At 43.5% G+C, this 17,596-nt stretch overlaps 1 protein-coding gene across 1 annotated transcript; it reads left to right on the top strand.

Moving 5' to 3' along the window:
* The first annotated feature begins 3,863 nt into the window (after positions 1–3,863).
* CHMP7 (charged multivesicular body protein 7) lies at positions 3,864–16,710 on the top strand. The gene is made up of 10 exons (XM_004452345.3): positions 3,864–4,267; positions 6,284–6,455; positions 11,014–11,199; positions 11,337–11,470; positions 13,176–13,224; positions 13,460–13,579; positions 13,876–13,974; positions 14,212–14,272; positions 14,776–14,955; positions 15,196–16,710. Exons 1-10 carry the CDS (start codon positions 3,969–3,971, stop codon positions 15,246–15,248), a joined length of 1,353 nt encoding a protein of 450 aa, XP_004452402.1. The 5' UTR covers positions 3,864–3,968; the 3' UTR covers positions 15,249–16,710.
* The last annotated feature ends 886 nt before the right edge of the window (positions 16,711–17,596 follow it).

The raw sequence follows: 17,596 nt of genomic DNA, 5'->3' as shown, positions 1-17,596 counted from the left end.
GGCGAAGTTTTAATTAACTTGCCTGTAAAAGTGTGGAAATGGATAGAGTTGATGGTAATACATTATAGTGAGTAGAACTAACACAGTTAGTTTATAAATGGGATTGTGACTGAACAGGGTAGTCTAGGGATGTAAATGTCGATTGAAGGAAAGCTAGAGAATATTCTAGGGACTGAATAAATAGTGAACCCAGAGGTGCATGAGAATTGCGGTTAATAGTACCACAACTGTTGTTAATAGTACCAAATACAAGAATGTCCTCCTATGAACTAGAACAAATGTACATCACTATTGCAAAGTGGTAAGAATGTGGAAAAGCATGGGAAAATACAATTAATGTAACCTATCGATTTAGCAGCAATATCATAATATTCTTGGATCAATGCCAAAGATGTACTTTTACAGGGGTACGAAAAAATTTACCAAATTTATGTTATAGACTATAGTAGTAATAGTCAGATGATTTTATCTCATAATCTGTGACAAATGTTCCAGAACAATGTAGTGTGTTGGTAGAGGGGTGTATGGGAATTCCACATATGCATATGATTATTTTGTAAATTCACGATCTCTCTAATAAAAATATATATATCTTTTAAAGTATGCAGAGTAAGGGACAAGTGTAACAGGTGAAGAGGGGGCAAGGGCCGAGGCGCTGTGATAATAAAGTTTGCCATACATTCAACAGACCTTGCCAGCACAGCTCTTTCTTTTCCATTCTCCACTCTACTTAGCAGCCTTCTGGTCCCCAAAACGTGAAAGCAGAGCACCCTCTGCCGGGAGGGACCAGGTACTCAATGGCACCCTCAGTTGCAGGCAGACTTGAATACCTACCTTTGCTTTCTAGGCAATGCTTAGGAAGACTATTTTGACATGATTAGACCAAGGGACAGAAAACAACCTTGTCTCACCAAGTATACAAACCAACTAGCCTTTTATTGGACATGATATGGCAGAAATGTGCTTCCTAGCACATAACGTATTTGGTCACATCATACACTATTCTTTTCTGGAATAGCCTCCTCCAGACAAAATAGCTGTGGTTCAGTTTTCTCTTCTGTAAAATGGAGAAAACATTAAACCTTTGCCTTAGAGGTTGTTATTAGTATTAAATGAGATACTGACTGTATAAGTGCTTGGTATAATGCAGCATAAAACATAGATGTCAACTGATACATACTAGTCTTAAACCAATCATATCCCTTCCTTTCTTCAAAATGCTCATTAAAATTCCCCAGTATTAAAATTCTACAATATACCCAGCCACTCAATGCTTTATATACATCATAACATTTCCTCACATAACCCCATTAGTAAATATTATTTTACATTACAAGGAAGCAGGTCAAAGAGGTTAAGCACCTAACCAAGGTCACACAGCCATTAAGTGATAGAGGTCAGATTCACATTCAAGTCTGGTGATTGATACAGGCTACTTTCCTCTCACCTTTTAAATGGCTCAATTAAAAATAAAACCATGAAATATATCTGAATATAATTAAAAAGGGAAATGTTAGATTGTATATAGGGTAACAATTTTTTTTAAATCCATGGGACTATACAGTGAACCCTAAGTTAAACCACACACTTTAATTAACAGTATATTTATAAAGACGTGCTATCATCACTTGTAATAAATGTTCCACACCAATGCAAGGTGTTGGTGGCAGAGTGGTGTATTAACCTGCCAAAAGAATGTTGATGCAAAGTACCAGAAATTTGTTGGCTTTTATAAACGGTATTTACTTGGGGTAATACGCTTACAGTTACAGGCCCTAAAGAGTCTGACTCAAGGAACCATAAGAGGTACTTTCTCACCTACGTCAGCTGCCACATGTTGAAGCAACATGGCAGCTGATCTCTGCCTGGCCTCTCAGGGCTTCCTATATCGGTCTCTGGCATAGGACTCATTTCTTTCAGGGCCTTCTCAGCTGCTCTGTTCTCTTCAGCTGCAGACTATCAGGCAACTAGCTCATCTCTCCCTGTGGCCCCAAGAGCAAACATGACAGCAGTCTCTCTTCCATGTGTCTTCTTGAGTCACACCCTTCTGACATGGTCAAATCACATCCCTAATCTTAATAGGTAATTTAATCAAGACACGTCAGCTCAATCTAATGCATTCAAAGGGTATCACACCCAGAGGAATAGATTAGTTTACAAACATAATCTCTTTTCGGGATTCATAAATAATCTCAAACTGCCACAGGTGGTGAGAGGAATCCTGTATTTTATGCATGATTGTTCTGTAAACCCACAACTTCTCTCAAAAAAAAAAAAAAAAAAAAAAAAGCAGAGGACTGCTTTAGATAGGGAGCTCTGGAAAGCATCTCTTTGAGGAGGGAAAATTTAAGTTGAGGCTTAGGCAGAAACAGACTAGCATGATCAGGGATCCATACCGCGTTTGTGGACCATTTTTGTAGACCACGCAAAGACCACAGGCGAAAGAGTTGAGCTGACTGCCCTTGAAACGTTAGAAATTCAGGAAGTTAAGATCACTCAGGCTAACAGAACCTAATTGTTTGGTTTTCCTCAGACTAGCCTTAATCATAAAGAAAATATTTTGTACTTTTTCAACTCTTGTTTATTACAATATCAGAATAAATTTTTCTACTTTAAAAGTATTTTTTTTAAAAGGAAACCAACTTAGTCTCACCACCCTAGACATATTTATTATTAGTAATTTTCTTTGAGAATCTCATCATATATGAGCTCTCATTCTAACAAAATTCTAAGGTAATTGAAGGGCAAGTGTCAAGTCATCCACTTTCCAGTTTATGGAATATTTATGTAGCACCACCTGTGTGTCGTAACAAGATATTTAAGTCATTGTACTTGCCCTAAGGGAACTAGGGAAAGGAAAAGGAGAGAAAACAGTAAGTGCTAAACTGTGTAGTCCATGAAAGAGATCGACGATGACTCATGATGGTCGGAAGTTTCAAGGAAGTGTTAGGACTGAACCTGACCTGAGAGGATCAGTAGGATATGGATACTTGGAAAGAAAAACAGAAATTTCAGGGCAGGAGATAGGGAGCAAGCTTGTATATCTCTCGAAATCAATGTACACACTAACAGTTTGAGTGACCGACAGTTCTGTTTATTTAATGACATTATGGCAAAAGGAAGTTATCTTGGAAGTTTGAATGTCTGAACTAAGAACTGTTGATAGGGAAGCCTTAAACCCCAAGATCAGAGGCTCCAGATCCTCCAGGACTGCTTTTCTTTCTCTTGACCAAGGTGCCGGCCTTTTTCCTTGTGGACCCCAACTTATCCCTCTCCTGCCCTGACGGACTTGAAACTAAGCCTGTAGCTGTGGGGCTGCAGAGAAAAACTCAACTTGCAGGGGGGGGGAAAGACAACGTCAGATAGTAGCTATTCCAAGATATCAACCTCGCCCTGGACTCCTCCACCCTGTGCCAGACAGCCTACACTGGCAACTTTTCCACTATTCGTGCCCTTCCTTTTGCCTTCCTCGAAGTTGAGTTCTACTGTCTCTTCGCCACACGGTCGTTATGAACTAAGTCATCCTGGCCGGTTTCACACTGTCCGGTGTGTGTTTTATTCTCTTTGACACTTCTTTTAGCCGGGACTCTCTAGTCTCACCCTTCGAAGCCACCTACAGAAGTCATGCGCATAATCACTTGCCTCTCTAAGAGCTTCGCAAGTCTATGAATCTTGCCGCGGCGTTTCCCGCAAACACTGCCACGCTTGCGCAAAGCCCTTCATTCCTGACAAAGACCGCGGGAAGCGGGATGCGGCGCAAGCGCTCTGGCTCCGAAAACAATGGAGGGCAAAAGGAGTGCAATGCGAAGCATGCGCAGTGAGGACGTTCAGGACCTATTTCACGCCGGCCGCGACGGTGACGTGATGACAGGAGGAGGCGGTCAAGGAACGGAAGCCGGGAAGGAACTAGGGCGGAAGGGGACTAGAGGCAGGGCTGTGTTCGGCGTCTTGGCGGGGCTGGGGTTCCGATGTGGTCCCCGGAGCGGGAGGCCGAGGCCCCGGCCCGGGGAGACCCCGCGGGTCTATTGCCCCCCGAGTGGGAGGAGGATGAGGAGCGTATGTCCTTCCTGTTCTCTGCCTTTAAAAGGAGTCGCGAGGTGAACAGCACCGACTGGGACAGCAAGATGGGCTTCTGGGCGCCTTTGGTGCTGAGCCACAGCCGGCGCCTGGGGGTGGTACGCCTACGTCTGCGAGACTTGCAGGAGGCCTTTCAGCGCAAGGGCAGCGTCCCGCTGGGGCTGGCCACCGTGCTGCAGGACCTGCTGCGGTGAGGGGGGCCAGGGGCCGGGTTCTGGGCCGGGCCAGGGCGGCTGCCTGAGGTCAGGGCAGGGTCTTGGTTCTCTCACAGCGTACCGCGACTGGCAGAGTAGGTGTCCGGTGTTCATTGAATAAATGAAGAAAAGGAAGCTGGGTTCGGAATGTTTGTGGGGAGAGGGGGAGAAATATGGGGCGGGGGGGAAATTGCGTCAGGCGTGGGATACCCTGATCAGGTGGGATCCTGACGGTGAGAGAAGTCAGTCTGGCACAGGTGACGATTTGTGTGGACAGGAATCCCCTTATATGGTTCTTTCTTAGGGGACACCACATTTCATTTACTCCTGGAGCAGGTCTATGAGACAGGATTTGTTGAACTAAGGAAGAGCAGAACTAAGGAGAGGGCAGTCTGGAGAAGAGACCTTGGGGATCCTGCCAACAACCCCATGGCCCAGATTATGTGACTGGTCTATCCTAGCTTGTCCTTGGCATGGGCTCTGTGCAGCCGAGAGGAGGTGAAGGAGGTTGAGAGCTTTATTGAACATTCTGGTGCTCTGAGAAGGTGCTGTAGGTAATATGTGTGTGACAGGTACAGTGCTTGGGAGCTTTCCTGAAAAGAGCTAATAGATGTACAGTGAATGCTTTACAGTGTACAGGTACTGTGCATCCGCCATTCCTTCTGTGGGTGAGGCGATGGCACAGAGGAAGAAACAGCCTCAGAGAGGTGCCATACTCAGGGTTACATGACTAGTTAGAGGTCATACCAGGACTCAGCCCTGGTCTTCTAATTGAAAATCATTTGCAGTTTGCACTATACATACCATATTTAGACCATCCTGGCACAGTACCTGGCTCAGCGAATGAAGGAAAAAGCCAAATTTTGATATTTTTCAAAAACTAGCAGTTCTTATTAAGTGCTCTTCCTTTTCTTTGTTTTCCCATACTTTTCCACAGGCTGACCGTTGATGTGACAAGCCTGTTCTGAAAGTTCTCTTTTCTAAGAAAGTGTACTGTGGAGAAAGTTTTAGTTTGTGCCTATAGTGGGGAATCAGAGGAGACAGTAGCTGGAGAAGTCAGAGTGGGACAAGGGCGGCCTGGACTTCCTTATTGTGGCAGGACAAGTGTCTAAATTTGTGATCCAGAGGCTTTAATACTGCTCTTTCTTCTCTCCTAACTGCCAGTCACTCTCCTGAAGCTTCTTGGAGCTCCACTGTGTCTGCTACCTGATGAATTTCTGAGGGAGCTATTTCTCCAGGGAAGCAGCATAGTGTAGTAGTTACCAGCTTCGTTCAGGGGCCAGACCGCCTCAGCTAAAATCCTGGCTCTGCCACTGCTAAATTATGTGACTTCTTTAAGCCTTAGTTTGGCTGGTTATAAAATGGTAGTGATAATTGTATCTATGTTTATTTGTGAGGAGTCAAAGAGCTATTCTTTATATACAGCTTTTAGCATAGTACCTGCCCCATAGTAAGCATGAAGCAAATTTAGCTGCTATTATTACCAGTATCATGAAAAGCTTACTTCTTGTCTCTGCCCTAGCTTAGGGGTAGCAGAAAACCCGTTCTCTGTACATCTTTGTATTCTTCCCAATGTGTTGCACTCAATAGCTGATCCATTATTTTCGGTTTGCTATTTTATGCTCCATTTGTAAAGGAAATCTTGACACAGGCCCTGTAGCCTCCCTGGTCTCCCTTGTCTTAGTGGAGAGCATGCATGTTGGAACCAGACATCAGAGTTTAGATTTGGCCTCTCTCCATTCCTTGGGTAAATCTTTTCTCGGTCTCTCAGTTTTCTCATTAATGACAATGCCAGTAACGCCATCAATCTGGCATAGTTGTTGTGAGGCTTCAAACTGGAGTGTAAAGAGTGCTGCTCATTGTAGCTGGGACAGAATAGGACCTAATAAATGGCAGTGATGATGATGGAATGAAATGCATCTTGTGGAAACAAAGAGGTAAGGGCCTCGGGAACTGGGATGAAACGTTGCATTCTGCACTACTGACATGCCCTTCTCTTTCTTTCCCTGCAGTCGAGGAGAGCTGCAGCGGGAATCAGACTTCATGGCCAGTGTAGACAGCAGCTGGATCTCCTGGGGAGTCGGGGTCTTCCTGCTGAAGCCCCTCAAATGGACTCTTTCTAACATGCTGGGGGATAATAAGGTTCCTGCTGAGGAGGTCCTTGTGGCCTTGGAGCTGCTTAAGGTGGGTATGTAGAAGACAGAGCTCTGGCCAGGTGTCATCTGGTGTGGTAACAGGACCCTCTATTCCCTGTCTGTCTTTTTAGAAAAACTGAATATTTTTTTGCTTTGTGAAAGAGTTGGTAATTCAGACAAATTGAGTCTGAATTATACAGACCTATGCTGGCCTTTGTAGTATTGTTTATTTGTTCATTGGATTTTACATTTCAAAGATGATCCTTGTTTGTGAAAGTTGACTGAACAGAGAGTAACAAAAGTATACTGCGGACAGCAGTTGTTTTTGAAACTCACAGACCTAATCCCAACCGCAGGGCTTCAGCTTAGAAGCTGAGGAGAATCTGAAGAGAACCTCCAAGTTCCTCCTCAGCAGTCCTCTGCCTCAGGCTGAGCAGAGGGTCTCCACAATCTACCATTCGCTCACTGTTGCCTGGGCTTTCGACTCAGCAGCACCCAGTTTCTCCTGGGGAGTTCCTTTCTCCCCTCCCTCACTCACTGTTACCCAGTGCTTTGATCTCCAGGGCCCTCTCAGGGCCACCACAGAGACTACAGGGTGGTTTGGATGGTTCTGGGCCACACTCAGTTCCTCTTCGCCATCCTTCTCCTCACGTGTTCTTCAGCCTGGATCAAAGGAGACGTCAGACCTGTTTATTCCCACAGATGTGGTTTTGAGCTTACGATCTTTTGAGAGCAAAAGTTGGAGATAGGGGAATTATATATATCTTCGAAGAACCAACGGTAATTTGGGAGATCAATCTAGTCTAATTCTATAAAGGTAGGAAAAAACCTAGCTCTTTGCTCTGCATACACAGTACTGTTAACTATATACCCAGTTTACATCACTAAACAGAAACTGAGCATCTTCTTCCCTGACATCTGCATTCACTGCATTCAACTATGTGGTGACGTCACGGTTTTCTCCTGGGATGGGGACTTATTTACATTTGTGAATCTAAAAGGGATTTTTATAAAACAAAGTCTGCTTCAGAGGTAAATTGATTTTTCCAAGTCTAGACACACAGAAAACATCCCGTAACTTACTTTATCTGAAAAAATACAAGAAAGTAAAAATGACATGATTTTGCTGATTTAAAAAAAATTATGCAAATAAATAAAAGTTTCCTTTCTGTTGATTCCATTCCCATCTGTTTTTTTTTTTTTGTTTTTTTTTCTGTTTACAGACATCTTTTTCTTGTTGACCCTGTTACACTATGTGTACTTTCCATTTTATTTTCTTATTGGCATTTAGTACTGTCTGACAACCTTATTTATTTGTTTACCTGTTTATTATCTGTCTCTCCTACTAGAAGTGAGAAGCTCGGTGGGTTCTGAGGTCCTGGTACATAGTAGCAGTCAATAAATATTTGTGGATTTTATGAATGAATATATAAATCCATATGTATGCATAAATTCTATGTTTTTCCAGAAATGGCATCTTATTTAACATGATTTTTAAAAATTTTCCACTTTAGTGTATCACGGACATCTTTCCAGGTCTCTACCCATACATCTACATCATTATTTTTGTTTTGTTTTGTTTTTTCTTTCATAAAGTACCAGGGGCCAGGGATTGAACCTGGGATCTTGTATGTGAGACGCCAGTACTCAACCACTGAACCACATTGGCTTCCCTGAGTTGTTTTTTTTCGTTTGTTTTTGCTTGTTGTTTGTTTTTGTTTTTTCGGGAGGCACCGGGAACTGAACCCAGGACCTCCCATGTGGGAGGTGGGCACTCAACTGTTTGAGTCACATCCGCTCCCCATTCTTTTTCATGGCTGCATTATACTCTATATATATATGCTGCAGTTTATTCAACATTTGCCTCACTGATGGACATTTAAATCATTCCACTTTCTCTCTGTTATTGTGTATAAAGGCTACTTTGAACAGCTTATGCATTTATTGATGTACTTCTGCTTTTATTTTTGTAGAATAAATTTCTAGAAATGAGCAAGTGTACTTTAAATTTTAACAGAAATTGCTAAATTACTTTTTCAAAAAGTTTGTACTAAAATATACTTTCATCAAGACTGTGTTAGAGTGTCCAGTCTCCTCATATCCTCAACAGCACCGGATGACATCAGTGTTTTGAATTTTTGTCAATTTAATGGACAAAAATTATACTTCTTACTTGTGAATTGAGTATCTTTTCACCCAAATACTAGCCATTTACATATTCCCTTCTCTGAATTGCCTGTTCATCTCTTTTGTCCCTTTCTTCATATTGGGTTTGTCTTTTGTGTTAATTTGTAAGAATTCTTTATGTATTAGAGATAAATATAATGTATTTAATATTAAATATATGAGTATTATAAATATGTAAATTTTGTTTCCCAGTCTGTTTTTATTGATGTCTTTTACCATACAGAAGTTTCCATTTTCTGCAGTCCTCTCAAATTTTTCCTTTATGGCTACTGAATTTTCAGTCTTGTTTAGGAAAGCATCCTTTGCTTCAAGGTTAATAAGATAATCTTTAATATTTTCTGCTGATTATTTTATAATTATATTTTTAAAAATTTCAATTTCACTTATTTAGTATTTGTTTTTACACATGTGATGAGGATAACCTCTCTTTTATTTGGGTAGCTAATTGTCTGAATACCATTTATTACTGTTATATGCCATTAGTCTGTTTATGTGTGGACCATACTGTTCTTACTACAGTAGCTATATAAATAAATAAGTTGTGTTATCCGATAGGGCAATGAAATCTAATGAAAGTTTTAGTCTCTATTTTATTAAACTCTTTTGCTGCCTTTGATACTATTGATTTCTCACTCCTTAAAATTTTCTATTTCCTTGCCTTTTTTGACATTACATAGTCTCTTTGGTTCTTCCCAAGCAGTCCTTCTGGGTCTCTTTTGTGGGTTCCTTCATCTCCAGAACTTTGGTGTGCTTTAAGTTTATTTCTGTCCTCTCTTAAATTTCCTTAGGCAATCCTATTTATGCTTGTCATTTTAATTGTCATCTATATGTTGAGAACTCCTAGATTTTAAATGCTTACCTGGTATCTCTTTTGAGCTTCTGATTTGTACATCCAGTTTTCTCCTCTATGTATCTTCTTAGATGTCCCTCAGGCATCCCAAACCAGCATGTTCAAAGTGGGGTGTTTGGTGTTCCCTTTAAAAGTATGCTTTTCTTCCTGTATTCTTTGTATTAATTAATAACATCACATCCACCTAGTCACCCAAGCCAGAACCTAGGAATCATCCTAGACTCCTCTGTCTCCTTCAAGCCCGTACCCAGTTACCATGTACAGCCAGTTTTATTTTCCAAATTTTGTTTGAACCTTCTCTTCTCTACTTCTTTTACCATTGCTTCTGCTACCATTAGCCCCTCCTAGTCTCTTATGTAATTGGTCTCTTGCATTACTCTGGGATCCATCCTTTCCTGGTTTTCATCTAGCCATGTCATCCCCCTTCAATGACTACCCACCATCTGTAGAATAAAGAATGATAGGTAAGCTATTACACATTAAACAGTATAGAAATGCTTTTGCTCTTTTCCCATATCTAAACACACACAGCACATTAAGTCATGCTTCTATACCATTGCTTTTGCTCATCGCTCTTTCTAAGAAACCCTTGCCACCCTTCTTCACCTAGCAACTTTCTCACACTTGAGAATTCTGCTTAGCAACCATTTTTCCCCCCAAGAAACCTCTGATCCCCTTGGCATTCCTGCCCTATATTTTTCATAGCATCCTTTGCATACTTCAGTAAATTCTTCTTGTTTGCTGAAGATTAAGAAAGTCATTTCCATGAGGGCACAGTGGCATTGTGTCTTAGAATGTGTATCTCTTAAACTTCTTACAATGATCCTAGCCCATCTGTCACCTGCTTTTCTTTTGAGACTCTTTATAGACTCAGTAATGTTCTCTTTTGCAGGATTGCCAATTGGTGTAAAAATGGAGAAACCAGAATTGGAAAGGATTTTAGATGTCATCTCATCAACCTCTTTGATTTGTAAGAGGAATGGAATACTAAGTGCCAGAGAGACTGTGACTTTCCAAGACCAAACAGGCTGGCCTGGAAACCAGTGTCAGCTCTAGTTGCTAGTGCATCCCACCATACCACACTGCCTCATTCTTCACCTAGGGAACCGTGGCACAGGGAAAGGCAGACATGCAGAATCCCAAATGGAAGTGGAAGCAGAATTGGCTCCCAGTATTTCATACATATTCTTCAAATTTTCCTCCAAGGTTTAAAAAACACAAGTATTTTTTACTTTTTTGAAAAAAATGCTACTTTCAGGGAAGACTGGGTTGGTATTCCCTTGCGCTTGCCTTGCGTGATGATTTTTTAAATATATATATACATTTTTTACTACAGACGTTGTGAACTTAGAAAACAATGATGCAGAATGTAAAGAATTCCCATACAACATCCCTCTACCAACACCTAACATTGTAGAACGTATGTTACAGATTATGAAAGATCATCATCAGACTATTACCACTAACTACGGTCAATAGCATGAGGATGTTTTTGAACATGGAGGTCAGAGGTCACTGGATTCCATGGACTGCGAGAGGGCCTGTGAGCATGTTTTCTCTTTCCCTGCAGGAAAAGGCTGAGGAGGTGTATCGTCTGTATCAGAACTCCCCTCTCTCCTCCCACCCTGTGGTGGCCCTGTCAGAGCTGAGTACCCTCTGTGCTAGCTCCTGCCCAGATGAGAGGACCTTCTACTTGGTGTTGTTGCAACTGCAGAAAGAGAAGAGAGTCACAGTCCTCGAGCAGAATGGGGAAAAGGTATGGAAGTTCATTTGTCCATTCACCAACTCCCTAGTGATTTATTAAGAATAGGCCAAGATGCACAGCAGCATTTCTGCTTGGGATGTTCTCAGCATTTGTGGTAGGGGCAGCAGTAATTTGTCCCTCTCCCTCAGATTGTGAAGTTTGCCCGAGGACCACATGCCAAGGTCTCTCCTGTCAACGATGTAGATGTTGGGGTGTACCAGCTGATGCAGAGTGAACAGCTCCTCTCACGCAAGGTGGAGTCCCTATCCCAAGAAGCAGAGAGGTAACTTCCTACCCTCAGCTGAGCATTCCCTGCTGCTGGCCCTCAGAGCAACAGAGGAATGGTGTCTGTGGGCTCTATTTTTAATATATATTTTTAAAGATTTATTTATTTATTTATTTCTCCCCCCTCCCCCCCATTTGTCTGCTCTATGTGTCCATTTGCTGTGTGTTCTTCTCTGACTGCTTCTATCCTTATCAGCGGCACCAAGAATCTGTGTTTCTTTTTGTTGCATCATCTTGTTGTGTCAGCTCTCCGTGTGCGCTGCTCCATTCCTGGGCAGCCTGCACTTTCTTTCACACTGGACAGCTCTCCTTAAGGGGCGCACTCCTTGTATGTGGGGCTCCCCTACACAGAAGACACCCCTGCGTGCCATGGCAGATGCCCTATCCATTGGGTCAAGTCCACTTCCCTCTTTTTTTTTTTAATTGGACTACTTTTATGTACTTAATACACAGATAGCTTTTAAATGGCACTTTTTCTCCCAGAGAACTCAGCACAGCATAGTTAATACATTCAAAGTTTCTGCAAAGCAAGGTAATAAAAGTAAACAATTGAAAATTCAGAACTAACTGGTAGAAATGAATGTGCACATTCTAAAAAAGCTAAGCTTTTCCAAAGACTAAAACCTGGATTGATGATAAGCATTTTGTGATGGTAAATAATTTTTAAAAGTCTCCCACAGAAGCATGGTACAATTCAATTGTTAAAATAAATTTTTACCTAAAATGCTTTTGCATTCCATTTAGAGAAATTTACCATAAGTATAAAAAAGGAAAAAGGAAAAACAAAAAAGAAGGGTTATTTTTAAACTAATTACAAGAATACTAACTCCTCAAGGCAGAAATCATAGAAAACATGTAGTATCACAAAAGAGGGGGGCGGAAAATGAGCCTTAATTCTTCTTCCCAAAGATTCCGGCTGTTAGCATTCTGTTTCAGTTCTTCCATGCTTGTATCATTCCACCAGTATTTAGTGAGCCAGGCATTGTCCTAGCACTGGGCATACACTAGTGAACAAGATAAGCCTCTGCCTTCACAGAGCTCCTTTTGAAGAACTCCTACTCTTCCCCCTTGGCTGATTGTACAAGGTGTCCTTGGTAAAGTCATAACAGTTCTTCTGAAAAGAACATAGACATTGAATTAGAATTTACTTGTTCACTCCATCTTTCAATGGGAGAAACCCAGTATTGTGGGAAGAGGAAAAGATGTGCCCTTTTTTTTTCTTGAGGTACCAGGGCCAAGGTTTGAGCCCTGGATCTCGTATGTGGGAAACCAGCGCTCAGGCACTCAGCCACATTGGCTCTCCTGAGTTGGTTTTTCCATTTGTTTGATTTTTTTGTCTTTAGGAGGCACTGGGACCTGAACTCAGGACTTCCCATGTGGGAGACGGGCATGTAACCACCCTCGCCACATCTACTCTCTCAGAATGTTTTTAAGGTGTCATTTGCACATCCTCTCTCCCTGTGGTTTGAAACAAGCTTATCCTCAGTCATTTTGCCTTTCCCATGTGTAGATGCTGAAGCTTGGACCTTGACTTGCTACAAGAGCTCGATAGTGGGTTGTCAGGCATCATTTTTCTTGCCACTGGGTGGAATAGATGTGCTGTTCAGATTTGAAACTAAGTGCTACTCTTGGGGACTCTTCAAAACCCTGCCACTCCCTGTCCTGTGGCACAATCATCTTGATCTGTCCCATTGTTTTCACAGGTGTAAAGAAGATGCCCGTCGGGCATGCCGGGCAGGAAAGAAGCAACTGGTAAGTTCTTTCTTTTCCCCTCCAGCTGCATAACTATGTCCTGGGCTGGCAGTAAGAGGTGCCCCAGCTGTTCAGAGAGTTTTATCTTGCGACTTGAGGGGGAAGAGTCTGCAGGAGATCAAGGCACCACAGCTTATTTTATAGACGTGAGGGAAGAGGGTCTGGGATGGTCTCGTCAGCTGGGAAGGCCTGCCCAGTCTTAACTCTGACCTGAGTCTCCATGCCACCCCCCCAGGCACTGAGGTCTCTCAAGAGCAAGCAACGGACGGAGAAGCGCATCGAGGCCCTGCATGCCAAGCTGGACACTGTCCAAGGCATCCTGGACCGCATCTATGCCTCCCAGACAGACCAGATGGTAGCCACGTCCCCTCAGCTCCAGTGCTGAGCCGGCCGCTCCCGGTGTTCCCTATGCTTCCCCTTACCCATGCTTTGCTGTTGGCTAAGTGCTGTTCGGAGGAGGCTTGGTTACTTTCAGGACATAGCTGGAGTTTCCTTTGCCTTTCCGGTCAGGAAGCTTTGGCCGCAGAGGGCATGGGGTGAAGGAAGATAGGTGGCAAAAAATAAGATAGCTGTCTTTTGGAGATGAAACCATAGTGCTTGTACTTTCCCAGGTGCTCTTCATTTGCACTGATAGCTCTGCTTTCTCTTTAGGTTTTCAATGCCTACCAGGCGGGGGTAGGAGCACTAAAACTCTCCATGAAGGATGTCACAGTGGAGAAGGCAGAGAGTCTTGTGGATCAGATCCAAGAGGTACAGGAAGCGGCTGGGCAAGGCCACAGGCAAAAGCGCATTACTGAGGACAGATTTGACTTTGCTGCCCCTTGTCTTTTCCCAAACTTGACCTGTTACCTTGTAGACTTGAGGACACTGTTCTTGATTCTCATAAGGGGTAGTAGTGCTTTGTAACCATGGACATTTTCCTTCAAAGACTTTGAAATGCCCAGAGACACCCTTCAGAGTTCAAGGCCTTGCACTTTTCTCTTACAGCTGTGTGACACCCAGGATGAAGTTTCTCAGACTCTGGCTGGTGGGGTAACCAATGGCTTAGGTGAGTTAACAAGGTATTTCCTTCTTTTCTTCCTTTCTAAGAGGACTTTGTTTCCTTGGTGACAGGTTCGATCACAGATTCGCTTTTCCTAGTGTAGGCAGGTCTCTCCTACCCTAGCCTACCCTGTTGCTGGGGCTTATACCCAGGAGAAATTATAGGTTACCACTTCCTCCTTGACAAGCTGTATTCATGACCCTTCTGTGCTAGTCACAGGTTTCACTGGACGACCCTTCTTCAAGGACAAGGGCAAATGGGGTCAGTTCCCTGAGGTTAGCAAAATATACCTCCCTGATGTCTTAGCTCTGTGTATGGAAAACGATTATCTGCTTGAAGGTACCCTCAGGCTCTAGTGCTCTCATAAAACTAATATATATTTTTTTTAACCTGCAAGGAGGCCTGGGCATCTTTGGAAGTGCTGAGCTGGCTTTTGGTACCTAGTCCTTGACTCGTTAATATCCTTCCTCCCTGGAGTTTATAAGTCCTATGTCTTCTTTTCTTTCCAGATTTTGACAGTGAGGAACTAGAGAAGGAATTGGACATCCTCCTTCAGGACACCACCAAAGAACCTTTGAATCTGCTTGACAACCCCCATGAGAGGTTTCATACCAACAGTGTGCCTAACCCTAGGATCTCGGATGCTGACCTTGAAGCTGAACTTGAGAAATTGTCCTTATCAGAGGGAGGTATGGAGCTGTATTCCCTGGGTTTCTGATGGGCATTACACCCTAGTGACAGAGTAGCCAGGGACAGAGAAGAATGGAGTTGAAGGGCCCCAGCCCAATCATTCAGTTTGCCAGGGTACCAAATCCTGTGAAGGAGTTGCAAGTTTGCTCATTTAATAAGATTCAATCCCTTAAACAGTGAGATGCTTTCACCCTAAAGATCTTCCTGTTATATTGTTCAATCATTTCTTCTCCTTGCAGGTTTGGTCCCAAGCAGTAAATCTCCAAAAAGGCAATTGGAACCAACTCTCTAAAGCCATTGTAGGACCCTCCAGCGAAGGACCCTAATGTAAAAGAGAGACCAGGCTTTTGTGTGTGTGTGTACATAGTTATTTAAATGAGAAACTCACAGAATTTGTTGGGAAGAGGAGGATGGAGAACTACCCTGACTTATCTGGATGCTTCCACTCACTACAGGACAGATATAATTTCTGGAAGCGATGCTCCAAAGGCTTGCTGCCAGCTGGTGTCATGGACCTGCCTTCTCATCTTTATCGTGCCACAGTTTATACAGTTCTGTCTTTGCCCTGTCGTCTCTCATAGCCTGCAGTTCTTGCCATTGGCTCAGTGGCTCCGTTAGGTTTGTCTTCACCCACCAGCTTCGTTCCATCCAATGAAAGTGAAAGATTCGCAGCTTTGCCAAATCAAAATCAGTCCTCTCCCCTTGCCGTCACTGTTTTTAGAGGGATTTATTCTGTCTGTATGGTTACTTAAACAACTAATTCCTGTCCCATTCCATTTCATTTCATTGGTAATGAGAATAATCAGAATCGAACATTTAAAAGTTTTATTTGAGAGGACTTAACAGCTGCTGCTTTGTGGAGAAACATATAGTGTAAAAAGTTTTTCTCTAGGGCCATTTGTCAAATTCTCCAGGTGTTCAGAAGAGAGGTCACCCCTGAGTGGCTCACAGTTAATGACGGTTGGGGCAGGCTCCGGTGTGGCTGGTGGACCCTGCTGCCTCTTCCATCTTCTGCAGAAGAAGACCTGATGTGGAAGACGGAGAAAGGGTTATTCTTGGTCTTTTGAACGTGATGGGGGAGGCCCAGGTGACTGCAGGGCCCCAAGATGCCCAAACCCCATTTGTTTTTGTTTTTTTTAAAGAGGCATAATCCTTGCCTTGCCCCCATCATGGAATAACTTAAAATAGACATATATGTATATTCCAGAACAAGCCACACAACAACACACCTCCCCTTCTTGAGCCTGACACAAAACAGATTCTTTGAATTTGAAAAGCATTTTATTTTTCAGCCCACTGCTCAGGACAGGGGATCTGAGCCAGGACGTGCAATAGAAACAGAAGCTTTTGGCCTTCTGCCATGCCTGCTGTGTGCTCCCCTGGGGCCCGTTCTGCACCTGCCCCTGCCTCCTGAAGTCCATCTTCCTACCTCCTTTGATGAACTGAGGAGGATGGTGCAGGGGGACAGACAGGAGAGGGTCTGAAGGCTCTGGCAGCATGGAGAAGAAAAGGTGGTAGCCACACTGCCACTTGGCTGCCGAAGTACAAGTATTTCTGCCTGGAGCCCTTTGCCCTGTCCCTCCTGCTTGAGGTGTAGAGCAGAGGGGAAGAATTTGCTCCAGGCCAGGAGCACAAGTCACTGTTCAAGAAATTTCTCTCCCACTCTACCTTGGTAAACTGAAATGTTGGGGGTGAAGAGAAACAATCACTATTTTTTCTTTTTTATCTGGTAAATAATTAAAAGAAAAAACCCATGAGCTTGTCCTTGCCTTTTCTTTAGGTTGGATCTTTTCTTTCTTCTTCTTTCATGTTTCCCTCCCGCCTCCCCATATATACACATACTTTGGTTCTTACACTTAGGGCCACAGGGGGATGCTGAGAACATTAAAATTGTGTAGTGAGCTGCAGGCAAAGATGCTCAGCCTAATCGGTGCTGCTCATGCTGATACTGTTCCGTGGGAGGACACTTCCTTTGAGTAGCCTCCTTGGTTTTAGATCTGTTCTAGTATTTCCCGTTGCCTGTTCTCTTTATGTTCTTTAAACACCTACTTCCTTCTGCCTGTGTGATCTCACCATAGGTTAGCACCAGCATTTACAGACTTGATGTGGCCCGTGCACTGTGGGGAAGATGGGCCTCGAGGCTGAGTGCAGTTAGGAACAGGCAGGCCAGAAGAGCAGGTGAGCCAACCAGACATTGTTGGGGGCAGTGGCTCCAAAACCCTTAGGAGAACCTAAAGGCCCGGGACCTGATGATAAGGTCAAGAGAGCTGAAAACCCTGGGCCAGAGTGGGATGGAATCACTGGCTGAGAAGGCTCAGTGACCAGAGCAGAAACTGTTAAAACAGGCCAGTTTCTCTGAGGGAAGTGTGGAAGACGGGGCTCCCACTGCAAGGAAGTACTTTGTAGAGCACTGTATTTGGCCCGGAGTCACTGATGGGTCCTTGTTTAAATGTCCCAGCCTGGTTCTTTGCCTTGCTACAAGAGATTGAAAGATGAGTCTGAGCTTGGATCAGAGTGAACAAGGAGGGGCCCCTCCGAGGCCCTGTCTGGTGGGGCCACAGTTGTTAGCACGAGCTCCCCACAGGGAGCCTGAGGCTTGCGTGGGGAGTCAGGGTCAGGGCCACGTGCAGATTCTCTCCT

This window comes from Dasypus novemcinctus, chromosome 25 (assembly GCF_030445035.2).
Source record: "Dasypus novemcinctus isolate mDasNov1 chromosome 25, mDasNov1.1.hap2, whole genome shotgun sequence".
Taxonomy (NCBI): Eukaryota; Metazoa; Chordata; class Mammalia; order Cingulata; family Dasypodidae; genus Dasypus; species Dasypus novemcinctus.
Note: the sequence above shows the minus strand (reverse complement) of the source record. Positions and strands in the feature narration are given on the sequence as shown.